The sequence below is a fragment of the Pongo abelii genome, chromosome 12 (assembly GCF_028885655.2).
Source record: "Pongo abelii isolate AG06213 chromosome 12, NHGRI_mPonAbe1-v2.0_pri, whole genome shotgun sequence".
NCBI lineage: Eukaryota > Metazoa > Chordata > Mammalia > Primates > Hominidae > Pongo > Pongo abelii.
Window position 1 is genome coordinate 24,482,173 of NC_071997.2, and position 13,164 is coordinate 24,495,336.

The 13,164-nt window shown below is 33.6% G+C and overlaps 1 protein-coding gene across 2 annotated transcripts in view; it reads right to left on the reverse strand.

The window, feature by feature from the left end:
* Nucleotides 1-13,164, reverse strand: part of LOC100938099 (ankyrin repeat domain-containing protein 36A-like) — a 206,073-nt gene that overhangs the window by 48,350 nt on the left and 144,559 nt on the right. For both annotated transcript variants that reach the window (XR_008522045.1, XM_054547127.1), the window contains 4 exons: nucleotides 6,512-6,725; nucleotides 3,952-4,135; nucleotides 1,907-2,824; nucleotides 367-519 (listed from right to left, as the gene is read on the reverse strand). Coding sequence is in view for 1 of the 2 variants with exons in the window: in XM_054547127.1 (XP_054403102.1) it covers nucleotides 367-519; nucleotides 1,907-2,824; nucleotides 3,952-4,135; nucleotides 6,512-6,725 (1,469 nt within the window). In the remaining variant the exon portion in view is untranslated. The remainder of the gene's footprint in view (nucleotides 1-366; nucleotides 520-1,906; nucleotides 2,825-3,951; nucleotides 4,136-6,511; nucleotides 6,726-13,164) is intronic.

The following is a 13,164-nucleotide window of genomic DNA, read 5'->3' on the forward strand; positions in this document are numbered from 1 at the left end:
ACCATGCCAATAGCGAAATCATTAAAAATAGACTGTTTAACAGGAAAAAAAACTCTCTCAACTTCTGTGAGAAATGATGCATAATTCTCAACTTTCCTAAGGTTAAATATTTAAGAAAAAAATATACGTATAAAAAATGGCAGAATGAAAGCCAGAGATTAAGATATAGGTGTGTTATAACAAAATCTTAATAAAATTAATAATAAGGAAAATACAAAAGAAAGCCATCTACTATAAAATTTTAATACAATTAATTATAATAAAAATACAAAAGAAAGCCATCCACTAAAATTAGTACCCAAAAACACTTTATTAGTTAAGTAGCTACACATTAACAGTTGTTGGTGTGCAAAGTTTCATACATACTTGATTTCTCATCTGGTCTAATTTCTTCCTTGAATCCTGCATCTCATTTTCTAAATAGATGCAGTGACGTGATGAAGCATCCAGCAAAGCTTTTGTTGCTGATTGTTTGTTTAAGACATCGTCTCGTTTTTGTTGAAGCTGTCTCACAGCTACCTGATAAGATGTTATTTTTGTTACTGATTTTACAAATCACCTTATTATTAAACCATTAATAATATTTAACTCTAAAGCATACACTTTGAAAAATATCACCACACAGACCAATTCACCTTCTTTTCCTCATGGGTACACATTCCTGTGTATTACTGAATCTCGTTAAGGATACAGAAGGTGTTATCTTCCTGCCAAACTGGTATTGTTATTCACACAACATATTCAGCCTCCCTTGATGAATCTGCAATGCTTAAAAACCTTCTGAAGTCTCAAAAAGAAATGAGTATGTGGGTGAGACTGATGGTAGTAAATTATACATTGTGGAATGATTTCCCTCTTTTTTTTATTAGAAACTCAAATCAACCTCAGAGTTCCTCACATTAAATCATCTGCTTAAATCCTTCCAATAGATGTCTATCTCAGAAGAAAAGTAAAATTCCAGTGGCCTTAGATGCTCTAAGTAACCTGCCCTCCACCTCCCGCCCTGACTCAGCTGCTGTATCTCTCCTCCCTACTCACTCCATTCCTACTCTACGTGAATCCTGCCACTCCTTGTTAGTCTGAAATCCTCCTTAGTCTGAAAATGGGGATCCAGTGTCAAACTAATAAATCACAGATAGCTATGCCTCTCTTTGTCCTGGACAAAGTTATACCCAAACGATAGTAATTGAGACTTGAAATAAAAATTATGGGCAAATTTTTTATTTAAAAACTGAAAGTAAATTATAAATGCCAGTGGGAAGATTAAATCACACATGATTTGGCTAAAATTTACTGCATTTTCCCCATATTATAAGTAAAATTAGATGCCTTTAAAGAATAGAATGATCATATCTATACATAATTTGAGATTGAAATAGTTTCAGATTTAAGTCAAATTGACATGAAGAGAAACAAAATTTTACCAACTAAGACATATTTAAAGCTACTGAAGAAGAATAATTATGAAATAGGGAATACACTTCAGTTCATCTAGGAAACCTGAAATTCACTGTCAAAGTACCCCACTTAATTGAATCAATTTCAAAATACCATTTTAGTGATGAGCATTTCCATATATCTGATTTATCATGGTCTTAAGATGTTGCAACATAAATACATTCAAATTATTATTTCAGCAGTATAAGACTACATTATTAATATTCGTCTATATTAACATAACAAAATTTTATAAGTGACACATTGACTTTAATCAGAGGAAAGCATCTCTCAGTTCTAACTTTGACTTGCTGGAAACAAGGAATGTTTCTAAGCTAATATAGCAGATATATTTATCATATGTATCCTTTTTTATTTTCAACTAGATCCGACATTCAGCTGTAACCAAATATTACTTTAAATCTTACTTCAGGAAGTTTGAAAAATACTAATTTTTCTTGATACTTACTTCTCTTTCTGCTTTCTCTTTTTCATATTGGCGTTCTTTTTCTTTCGAGTGATTCAATTCATTGACCAACCTTTTATTCTCTTCTTCTAGTAAAAGACGGCGCTTTCTGCACTCAGCTTGAAGGTTTTGTACTCTAGCATCACATCTGGCTTGAATATTCAGTATTGCTTTTTCTTGATTGTCAGCTTTGTTGCGAGCATCATCCAGTTGCTGTTGAAGCAACATATTTTGTTTCTTTAGTTGACAAAATCTTTCCTGCTTTTCTATGCAGTTTTCCATGGTATTGTATCCACTTTTGTACATTTTTTCAATGTCCTTCATTTGACTCTGTTTTTGCTTTAGCTCACTTTGCACGTGTTCAAAAACCAAAGCCTTTTCTTTCAGAGCCTCTCTTGTGTAATGGAGCTCAGTTTCTAGGACTCTGGACTTACTCCCAGCTTTAGAAAGTTGCTGAGAAAGAATCAGAACACGAGAATTCAAATTTTCCTGTAAATGACACCATTTATCTACTGTGCCCTGGAATGCAAGCTCTTGGTCTCTTTCTGATGAGTGACTTTGCTCATGATCACATAGAGCAGCATTCAGTCTACAGCGGTATGATTGCATTTCTGTTTCCAGTCTTTGCCTGCTCTCTCTTTGCTTCTCCAGTTTGGAACGGAGCGTTGTGTTTTCATCCGTCAGAGCAGCAAGCTGTCCACTATAACAGGTTATCGTTTTTGCTAATGTTTCCCCATTCCGTTTTAGAGCCTTTTGAAGGTCTTCATGCTTTCTTTTCACATTTTCAAAGTATTTTAAGTGTTTCTTTTCCAGGTTTTGGTTTTTTATTGTGTCTATTTCCAGCCTGAGCCTGGCAATTTCATCTTGCATCAAGCGGTTTTCATGCAGCAGGTCTTCTTCTTTTTCATCAGTTTCAGAAATCTAAGTAAAACAAAGAAAACTTATAACTAGTATCCAATAGGATAACATATTGTGATTGCTTCTGAAATTAAATAATAACCTGTACATTTATACAATGAGAGGTTGCCATAACTGGATATCTAACTGGGAAAAAAGAAGTTGAGTCAAAACCTCAAACCTCATACAGCATAAATTCCCCAAAGTTCAAGTTTATTTGAAGACACTGAATCCATGAGAGCAAAAAAGAAACCACTAGATAATTTTTTTAAATTTCAGAATTAAAAACGGCTTTTACTGAATTACAACAAATTGCAAGGCATAAAGAATTAATAACTATGACCACATTAAAAAAATTGGGTTTACACTCTAACATCTAAACTCCACCTCCCCCTATAGCGAGAGCCTTAGCTTGGCAGATATTTGGACAGATGAATGACATTTTCCAAATTCTTTAAGTTTCCCTTTTCTAAAATATTGTATAGATATTCTATTTTTCTAATATTGTTATGGTCAGTTTTAAGAATGACATTTATTGATAAATGATAAGTCTAGGCATTGTACTAAGCACTTTTACACGCACAAATCAATGAACTCATTTAGTTTTAATTCTATAGCAAAAGGTTAAAAATATAAGCAAGCTGCAGGATTTTTCCCAGCTTTTCTGACTCTACTCCTAGTGCTCTTCCACCAAATCAGTAACTTCTGCGAGGTAGATATATACATACAAAAATAATCTTTTATTTCAAGACACCAAAAGTCAAGAAAATTAAATTTATAAAGCTCTTCTGAGAAAATCATGAGATTATTTGCTATTGTGGTAACTTTCATTTCTTTTCCATAACATTTGAAACATAATTAACATGAAATAGGGGAAAATATGCTGAACTATGTCACTAGGAACAAAATACTTGCAATATCATTAAGTATATATTATAGAATAGCATTGTTTTCAAAAGGCCTTTGAACTAAAATAAAATATTTCAAGATTTATTATAAATAATTATAGCTATAAATGCCATGATTCATTTTTAAGATGAAATAAAATTTGGGGATTGTTCAGGCCTAAATAATATATGTTAAATGAAAGAGATATTATAAGTCATATTAATAAGAGTAGAAATATGAAGTTTTACCAAACATTAATTTACCTGATTTGAATGATTTCCTCCTGCCTTCAATTCCACCTCCGCTGATTTGAGAGCCAGTTTAATTTGTTTTGTCACATCAGCTTCTATCCTATATTGCTCTTCTGTTATTCTTAACTTTTCCCTAACTTTTTGGTGCAACTCTTCAACATTTCTTCTTTTCTTTTTTTCTTGCTGTATGGCAAATCTGTAAATATACTTATCTTAGAATTTATCTTATCAGTGAGGACTAAGCTCTAATTTTTGATCTTGCCCAAATTCCTACCTAAGGGGTCCAGGGAGTCATGCCCTACAAACCATGGATTCTCATCAGATGGGTTTTATTTGACCCTGTATATTGTGACTTGCTTTTCAATCTGACTCTGGCATAACATTATGAGACAAGGAAGAAAATATTTAATCCAAAATATATATCCTTGCCATGCCTTGAAATTGCCCTGCAAAGTCTCTTGTGGGAAAAATCCACATACTATAGAGAACCCCCTTTCCCCTTTGTTTTCCTTCCTTTCTATGCAGATCCAGGGGATAATCAGCTAAGAGCCAGGCACCCTTTTGGGTCCCATAAGAAACATTTTACAACCTGCTCTCTCTGAAGTCTGCTGAGAGATTCCTCTGCACAATAAAACTTGGTCCCCACAATCATTTATCTTAACCTGAACATTTCTTTCCATTAATCCCAGGTCTTCAAATAAACTCAACCAATTGTCAAGCAGAAAATGTTTAAATTTACCTATAGCCTGGAAGCCCCAACTTTGAGTTGGCCTGCCTTTCTGAACCAAACCAATGTATTTCTTAAATGTATTTGATTGCTGTCTCATGCCTCTCTAAAATGTATAAAACCAAGCTGCGCCCCGACCACCTTGGGCACAGGTTCTCAGGACCTCCTGATGGCTGTGTTGGGGGTCACAGTCACTCATATTTGGCTCAGAATAAATCTCTTCAAATATCTTATAGAGTATGACTCTCTTTGTTGATATTAGAAAATAAAACATTCATACGTTAGTTTATTATCCTAATAAAGTTTCTATGTTCTTAAATACTATTTTTCTTTCTAGTTCTCATGTTTTTAATTTCTCACCTCAATCTCATCCAAAGGGCAAGTATAAGTTGAAATGTATTGATAAAAGAACATCCTGCATAAGTTTCTGTTACTAGTAATTCTAGCAAATATTATGAAAAAGGATGTTGAAAATTATTCAGTAAAGTTACAAGATAAAAATTATCTTTTCTTCACACAGTAATTACTCCTCAATTAGGATGAATCATTTAGAGTTAATTAACATAAAGTTACTTCTTATAAACAAGTTGATACATTCACCAGAAATACATTTTCATCTTCATGAAACATTAATTGCAAGTATCCCTAAACATAATTTACATTGTAAGATAGCATTTTGGATGTCTTTATGAAACATATATCAGCAGATTACTGTAATCCAAGACTACGTTAAGAATGTAATATGTTACCCTGCACTTCTTAAGACTGTTTTTTGGGTAACACTTTCAGTCTATCCTGTTGATTAGTATGTATTTTATAACCAATTTTAAAATCGGTTTTGGAACAACACAAGATCTAATATTTAATTAAACAATAAAGAATAATACATGTCTTCAGCATAAAACTGAATTAATTTTATCTACATAGCAGAGAGAGAGATGTTGAATGAGCTAATCAGTAATCACTTTCCATTTTACTTTTTATTCCCTGCATATTAAGAATAAAACTGGATAATTTTTTTTTTTTTTTTTTTTTTGAGAGGGAGTCTCGTACTGTGGCTGGGCTGGAGTGCAATGGTGCAATCTCGGCTCACTGCAACCTCTGCCTCCCAGGTTCACGTGGTTCTCCTGCCTCGGCCTCCTGAGTAGCTGGGATTACAGGTGCAACCACCACACCTGGCTAATTTTTTGTATTTTTAGTAGAGATAGCATTTCACTACATTGGGCAGACTGGTCTCGAACTCCTGACCTCATGATCTGCCCACCTCGGCCTACCAAAGTGCTGGGATTAGAGGCGTGAGCCACTGTACCCGACTGATAATTTTTAAAATAATTATTCTGGGTAGAGAAAAATATCTGTTTTGTACTCTGTTGGTTGAATTATAAATTAATATGAACATTCTTCAGGACAATTTAGAAATATTGATCAAAGATCTAAAACAGATATAAAACAGTTTCTCTACTTTAACCAGAAGAATTTATCCAAAGTAAATAATTAGAAATGTAGAAAACTATGTGTATATAAAAGATGTTCCTTGTAGCATTATTACAAAAACTTTTTAAAACCTAAAATTCAATTCATCAATTAAATAATGAGATTTCCAAAGGGTAAAATTCTATATAGCCATTAAAACTATGATTTAAAAGAATATGCATTTAATTATTAGAGAAGTAGTCACAATTAAGAACTTGTGATATTATATCCAATAATTTCACACTCCATAAGATTAAGAAGCTTTCTTCCCTGTTAAATCCTAGAAGGAAAGTTCGCAATTACAAAACTTCTCCTTATACGTCTTTAATATAAAACAAATAGTTCAAACATTTATTTAAAACTAGGTCATACCTCAAACTGCAGAGTTCTTTTTCCAATTCAAGTGTTTCATGCTCTAACTGTGATTTTATTTCTTCTTTTTCAGATAGTCTCTTTCGTAGTACACTAGCCTTATTTTTCATTTTTTGAATTTTTACTCTAAGTTGCTCACAGTGATTATCTTTAAGTTCTATTGATCTTTTACATAAACAAAATGTATTTTTAATTTTCAATAGGTGAACACAATCTGTAACCGGGAAAAAACAAAGTAGAGAGAAAATACATGAGTAGATTTTTGGTTATAAAGGACTGTGCATTTTTAACATGTATTCATTCATACATTGAACAAATATGTACATATCGAGTGCCTATAAGGTTGAAGATATTATAGTAAGCTCTGCAGATAAGACAACACCTCTGCTATTGTTTTAGCTTAAAGTATAGTGAAGAACCAAGATAAAAAGGTGACAGTTATAAACTCAGATAGGTCCTGTAAAAAAAAAAACAAAAAAAAAACCATAGTCACGTGATTGCATAAGATAATTTGATCTATACTTCACCCAGGGAAGATTTCCCTGAGGAAGAGATGCTACACTGAGAAATGAAGGATGAGAAAGAGGCAGTTAAGCAAAGAGGAAAGCAAAGCACTCTGGCCAGTTTGCAGCATGTGCTGTGCTGAAGCTCTGCTGCAATCTGTCACTAGCTCTGATGGAGTAACAGATACTGATTTTTCATCTTATCTGAATGAATAAAAAACAAAACAGACAAATACATTAAACAATGATTTTCAACACAGTGGACTTCAGGCAATGAAGACGGTAGGTGATCACTGAAAGACAGAAAACAAACATAGCAGACCTTACAGATGTCCCAGCTCTTTTGACAGAGTTTTGACAGAGGTTTGAGGCCACGACAAAGGGAGAAAATCTGACATAGAGCTGGGGTGATGAAGCTGAGAGGCTACTAAAACCAAAGCAGATAGAGATCACAGGACAGAAAACTGGAGAGAAAAAAGCAGCACAGGAAACAAATCCTGGAGATGTGCAGAGATCCCCTCTTGGGTATTTAGTGGAGTAATGAAAAGTGCTTGTGTGCTAGGAAACTTCCTAAGAACAATGGAAAATAAAATTTAAAAAAAAACAGTTAAAGAAAATTAGCAGAAACTATATCTGGGGTTCACACAATGACTGGAAGAGGGTCCATTCCCATGAGCCAGGCCAAAATACCACATACTTCACAGGACAATGAATATTCAGAAAGGTCTTGCCTCAGGAGTGAGGAATTACCCCAAATCTAAAAGCAAGAATGGAAAGATTATAAGTAAATCTCTGTACTCCAAATAAAACTCAAGACAATAAGTGGAGGCAGGGAAGGTTTTTCTAAAAAAAAAAACAAACCATACTTGTAGAGACGCAAATTACATTGTCAGAAGTAAAAACTATAGTGCATGGAAATAAACACAAATTAGAGATAACAAGGGAAAAATTCCTAAATTTGACACGATAAACTGCAAGAAACTTTCAGGCAGCTAATAGATAACTCCCCAAATAAAAAAGAAGAGACAGAAAAAAAAATAAAGAAAAAATGGCCAAAAATATTCTAACCTTAATACAAACCATAATCCCACAGATTCAGGAAGGAAGTGTCTGGGACAGAAAAAAATGAAAATGTATCATTGTCATTTTTTATACCATCTATGATGTATAATATTACTGAAGGTGAACTGTGATAAGTTAAAGTTATATACTAAAAATCCTAAACAGTAAGATAGCAAAAGAGTTATCACTAATAAACCCAAAAATATATATAAAATTGAATCATAAAAAACAGTTGACTAATCTAAAAGAAAGCAGGAAAAGAAGGGGAACAAAGAACAGTTGGGACTCATAGCAATCAAACAGCTACCAGACAAACATAACTATATCAACAATCACATTATAAATGACACTTGTCTAAGAACCTCAACTATAATACAGACTGTCAGGCTCAGCAAGAAAGCAAGACCCAACTACAGGCTGCCTATAAGAAATGCACTTTAAATGTAAAGTCACAAATTGGTTTTAAGGATGGAAAAAGATACATGCTAACAGTTCCCAAAGGCAGCTGAGCAGGAGTGGCTGTATTAATACCAAAGTAGATTTCATAGCAAAAAAAAAAAAATTCCAGCAATAAATAACAAAGGTCATGTCACAATAGTAAAAGGTTCAGTTAATCAACAAAACATAACAATCCTAAGTCTTTATGCCCCTAATAACAAACCAGCCTTACAATATATGAGACCAAAGTGGATAGAACTACAAAAAGAAACAGACAATTTCCAAGTAATCGGAGGTTTCAATACCCTTTACTCAATAAGTGATAGAACAAGAAGGCAGAAAATCAGCGAGAATAGACGTGAGCAACACTATGCTTTTCAAATACCCACGGACCACTTACCAAAACAGACCAGACCATATTTTAGGCCATACAACAACTCTCAATTAAAGGATTGAGTCAGAAGGATTTAAGTCATACAAAGTATGTGCCCTGACCACAAATCAATCAGATTAGAGACCAATAACAAAAATAACTCTGGGAAATACTCAAATATTTGGAAACTAACTAACACACATCTAAATAACCCTGGGTCAAACAGGTGATGAAAATAGAAATAGAAAATAGAAAATATTCTGAACTGAATAAAAATTTGTCAACCAGAATTTGTGGAATGCAGCTACAGCTGTACTTGAATACAAATTTTTAGCACTGCTGAATGTCTACATTAGAAGAATCTTAGATCGTTGCCTTTGACTTCTACCTTAAGCAACTAGAAAAAAGAAGAGTGAATTAAACGCAGAGCAAGCAGAGGAAAGGAAATAATAAACATCTGCTGTGGTCTGAATGTTTGTCTTCCCCAAAATTTATATGCTGAAAGCCAATCACAGATGTGACTGTATTAGGAGGCGGCATTTTTACAGGTAGTTGGTCATGAGAGCCAAGCCCTCATGAATGGGATTAGTGCTTAGTGCTCTTACACAACAGACCCCAGATCTCCTTCACCCCTTCTGCCAAGTGAGGGAGCAGAGAAAAAGAATTCATTCATGAACTAGGACGTGTTCCCTAACCATACACCAAACACGACAGCATCTGGATCTTGGACTTTGCTGAACCCACAACTGCGAGAAATCAACTTCCGTTGTTTGAACCAGTCTATGGTATTTTGTTATACTGTTGGTTCCAGAAGAAACAATAGAAAAAAATCAACAACACAAAACAACTTGAGGAGATCGATAAATGTGATAAAGCTCCATTTAGCCAGGCTGCTCAGAATAAAAGAAACAATACAAATTATGAATTTCAGAAATAAACAATGTGACATCATTATAGATTCTGCAGATACTAAAAATATAACAAGATATTATAATTTCTATGTAAGTAAACATGACAACTTAGATAAAATTAACAAATTCCTTTAAAAATGAAAATTAGCAAATCTCAATCAAGAAGCAATAGATAATGTCAATTGCCCTATATCTATAAAAGAAAGTTAAGTTATAGTTAAAAACCTTCCTAAAAGAAAACTCCAGACCCAGCTGGCTATGCTGGTGAATTCTACAAAACATTCCTGGAAGAAAATAATACAATTATACATAAACTCTCCCAAAAGAAACAGAAACAAGGAGTATATCTCAACTCAGTCTGTAATGTTAGCTTTACCCTGAACCAAAACCAGAAAATATTACCAACAAGAAAATGCCCTCATGAGCACGAATGTAAAAATTCAACCAATTTGTGATGCAATGAAGACATCCTCCCACAGTGGAGTGAATAAACTGTGGTTACACAGCCATACAGTGGAATATCACTCTACACATAAAGAAATGAGCAATCAATTCATGAAAATATGTGAAGGAAACTTAAATGCATATTACCAAGTGACATAAGCTAATCTGAAAAGGCTACTTGCTGTATGATTCCAACTATATGATCAGGAAAAGGCAAAACTATGGATAAAGTAAAAGGGTGCCAAAGGGTAAGAGACAGCAGGAAAAGATACATAGGCAGAGCACAGAGGATTTTTAGGGAAGTCAAAATAATTTATATAACATGGATACACATCATTGTACATTTGTCCAAATCCATACATGTACAGTACCAAGAGTGAACCCCAATGCAAATTATGGGCTTTGGGTGATTGTGATGTGTCAATTTAGGCTCATCTACCACAGCAACTACGACTATGGTGAAGGATACTGGTAATGAAGGAGGCTAAACATGTATTGGTTTGGGGGTACACAAAAAAATATCTGAACCTCCCTCTCAATTTTGACAGGAACATAAAACTGGTCTAAAAAATAAAAGTCTTTATAATAAATTCTAAATGAGACTTTAGTAAATTGTATCCAACAGTGTAATAGAAAGGTAATACATCATAAACAAATGGGGTTTATTCCAGAAATGGATGGTTGGCTTAACATTGAAACATCATCATTATTTACCATAAAACACACTAAAAGAGAAGACCCATAGGATCATCCCAACAGATACAGGCATCTGATAAAATTTACTCCTGATGTTTCAAAGAAGAAACACTCTCAGCAACATAAGAATCCAAGGGAAGTTCTTCAGCATGATAAACAATGTCTATGATGAATCTACAGCTAACGTGCATCATAGTGAAAAACTGAATGCATTTCCCATAAGATGAGGAAGAACATGGGAATGTCTGCTTTCCCTACTTGTTTGTAGCATTGTTCTGAAGATTCTAGTTAATGCAGTCAGGCAAGAAAAAGAAATAAGAGGCATCCAAGTTTAAAAAAAGAAATAAAATTGTCTTTATACACAACCATGACCATACAATAGGCATGGGTAAACCCCAACCTGTGGGCCAGCTTCTTGTCTGATAAGCTTTTATTGGAACACAGCTGTGTTCATTAATTTATGGATGATCTATGGCTGCTCTCATACTAAAATGGCAGAGTTTATCAGCTGCAGAAGAGACCCTTTTGCCACAAGTCTAAAATATTCACTATCCTTAGTAAGAGGGTAGTTCGAGAAAGAAAGGTTTAACAACCTTTGGTCTATGAAGAAAATCTGATGAAATCTACCAACAATGTGCCAGAACTAATAAGTGAGTTTAACAAGATTGAATGATACAAATTCAATATAGAAAAATTAACTGTATTTCTATATGCTAGCAATAAACAATCAAAGGAAAATTTTAAAACTATGATTTTCTATAGTTTTATAAAAATGTATATTTGGATTAGCAATTCTCGACCTGTATAAAGAAAGTCAAATACATCTACACTAATTAAACTATCATTTACAACTTCATCAAAAATGAAATACAGATAAATCTGATAAAATATGAAAAGACCTATAAACTAAAAACTGCAAAATACTACTGAGAAAATTAAATATTACCTCTATAAAAGCAGACATACACTTTATTGAGGAGTAGATTCACTATCGGTAAGATGTCAATTCTCCCCAAATTAATCTATAAATATGACACAATCCCAACTTAATTTCCAACAAGCAAACAGTCTTTATTTTATTGATAAGCTGATTCTAAAGTTCGTGTGAAAATGCAAAGGATCTAGCATAGTCAAAACAGAACAAAGAACAAAATTGGAGGATTCATTTCAAGAATTACTATAAATCAATAGTAACCAAAACAGTGTGCCATAGGTACGGGCTGAGTATCCCTTATTCAAAATGCTTCAGACTAGAAGTTTTTCAGATTTTGGATTTTGGAATATTTGCATCTACGTGATGAGATATCTTGGGGATAGGACCCAAGTCTAAACACAAAATACATTTATTTTTCATATTTACCTTATACACAAAGACTGAAGGTAATTTTAAACAATACTTTTAATAATTTGGGGCATGAAACAATGTTTGTATACATGAGGTCGGATGTAGAATTTTTCCGCTGTGGTGTCTATGTTGGCGATCAAAAAGTCTGGGGTTTCAGAGCATTTCAGATTTGGGATATTTAAATTAACAATGCTCAACCTGTGTAAAGAAAGTCAAATACAGACAATCCCCAACTTAAGGTGGTTTGACTTATTGACTTTACAGTGCGTTTACTGAAGTATTAAATTGCTTTTGACTCAAACACTGGGTTTCCCACAATTTGAGTAGCATCTGCAAATTAATAAAATTCAATAGACAGTCCAGAAATAGATAACACATATGCAACCAGCTTACGACTGACAAAGGCAGGATGGCAATGCAGTGGAGAAAGGATAGCCTTTTCAACATGTGGTGTTGGAACAATTGGCTATCCATATCCAAAAAGTGAACTTGAATCCATACCTCACCTCACTCCATAAACAAAAGGAAACTCAAAATGGAGCAGAGATTTAAATGGAAGCTCCAAATCTATAAAATTTCTAGAACAAACATAGGAAAAATCTTTGTGACATTGTGCTAGGCAAACATTTTTTACATATGACACAAAATGCAAGATCTGTAATTCAACAATTAAATTGGACTTCATTATGATTAAAATCTTCTGCTCTTCAAAAGATACCACAAAGCAAGTAAAAGTCAACCAAAAACTGGCAAAAATACCCTTGTAAAAAAGTAGCTAAAAAGTAATAGTATCCAAATACATACAGAATTATTAAAACTCAACAAGTAAGAAAACATCAACCTACTTTTTTAAATGGCAAAAGATTTGAAAAGACAGTTCA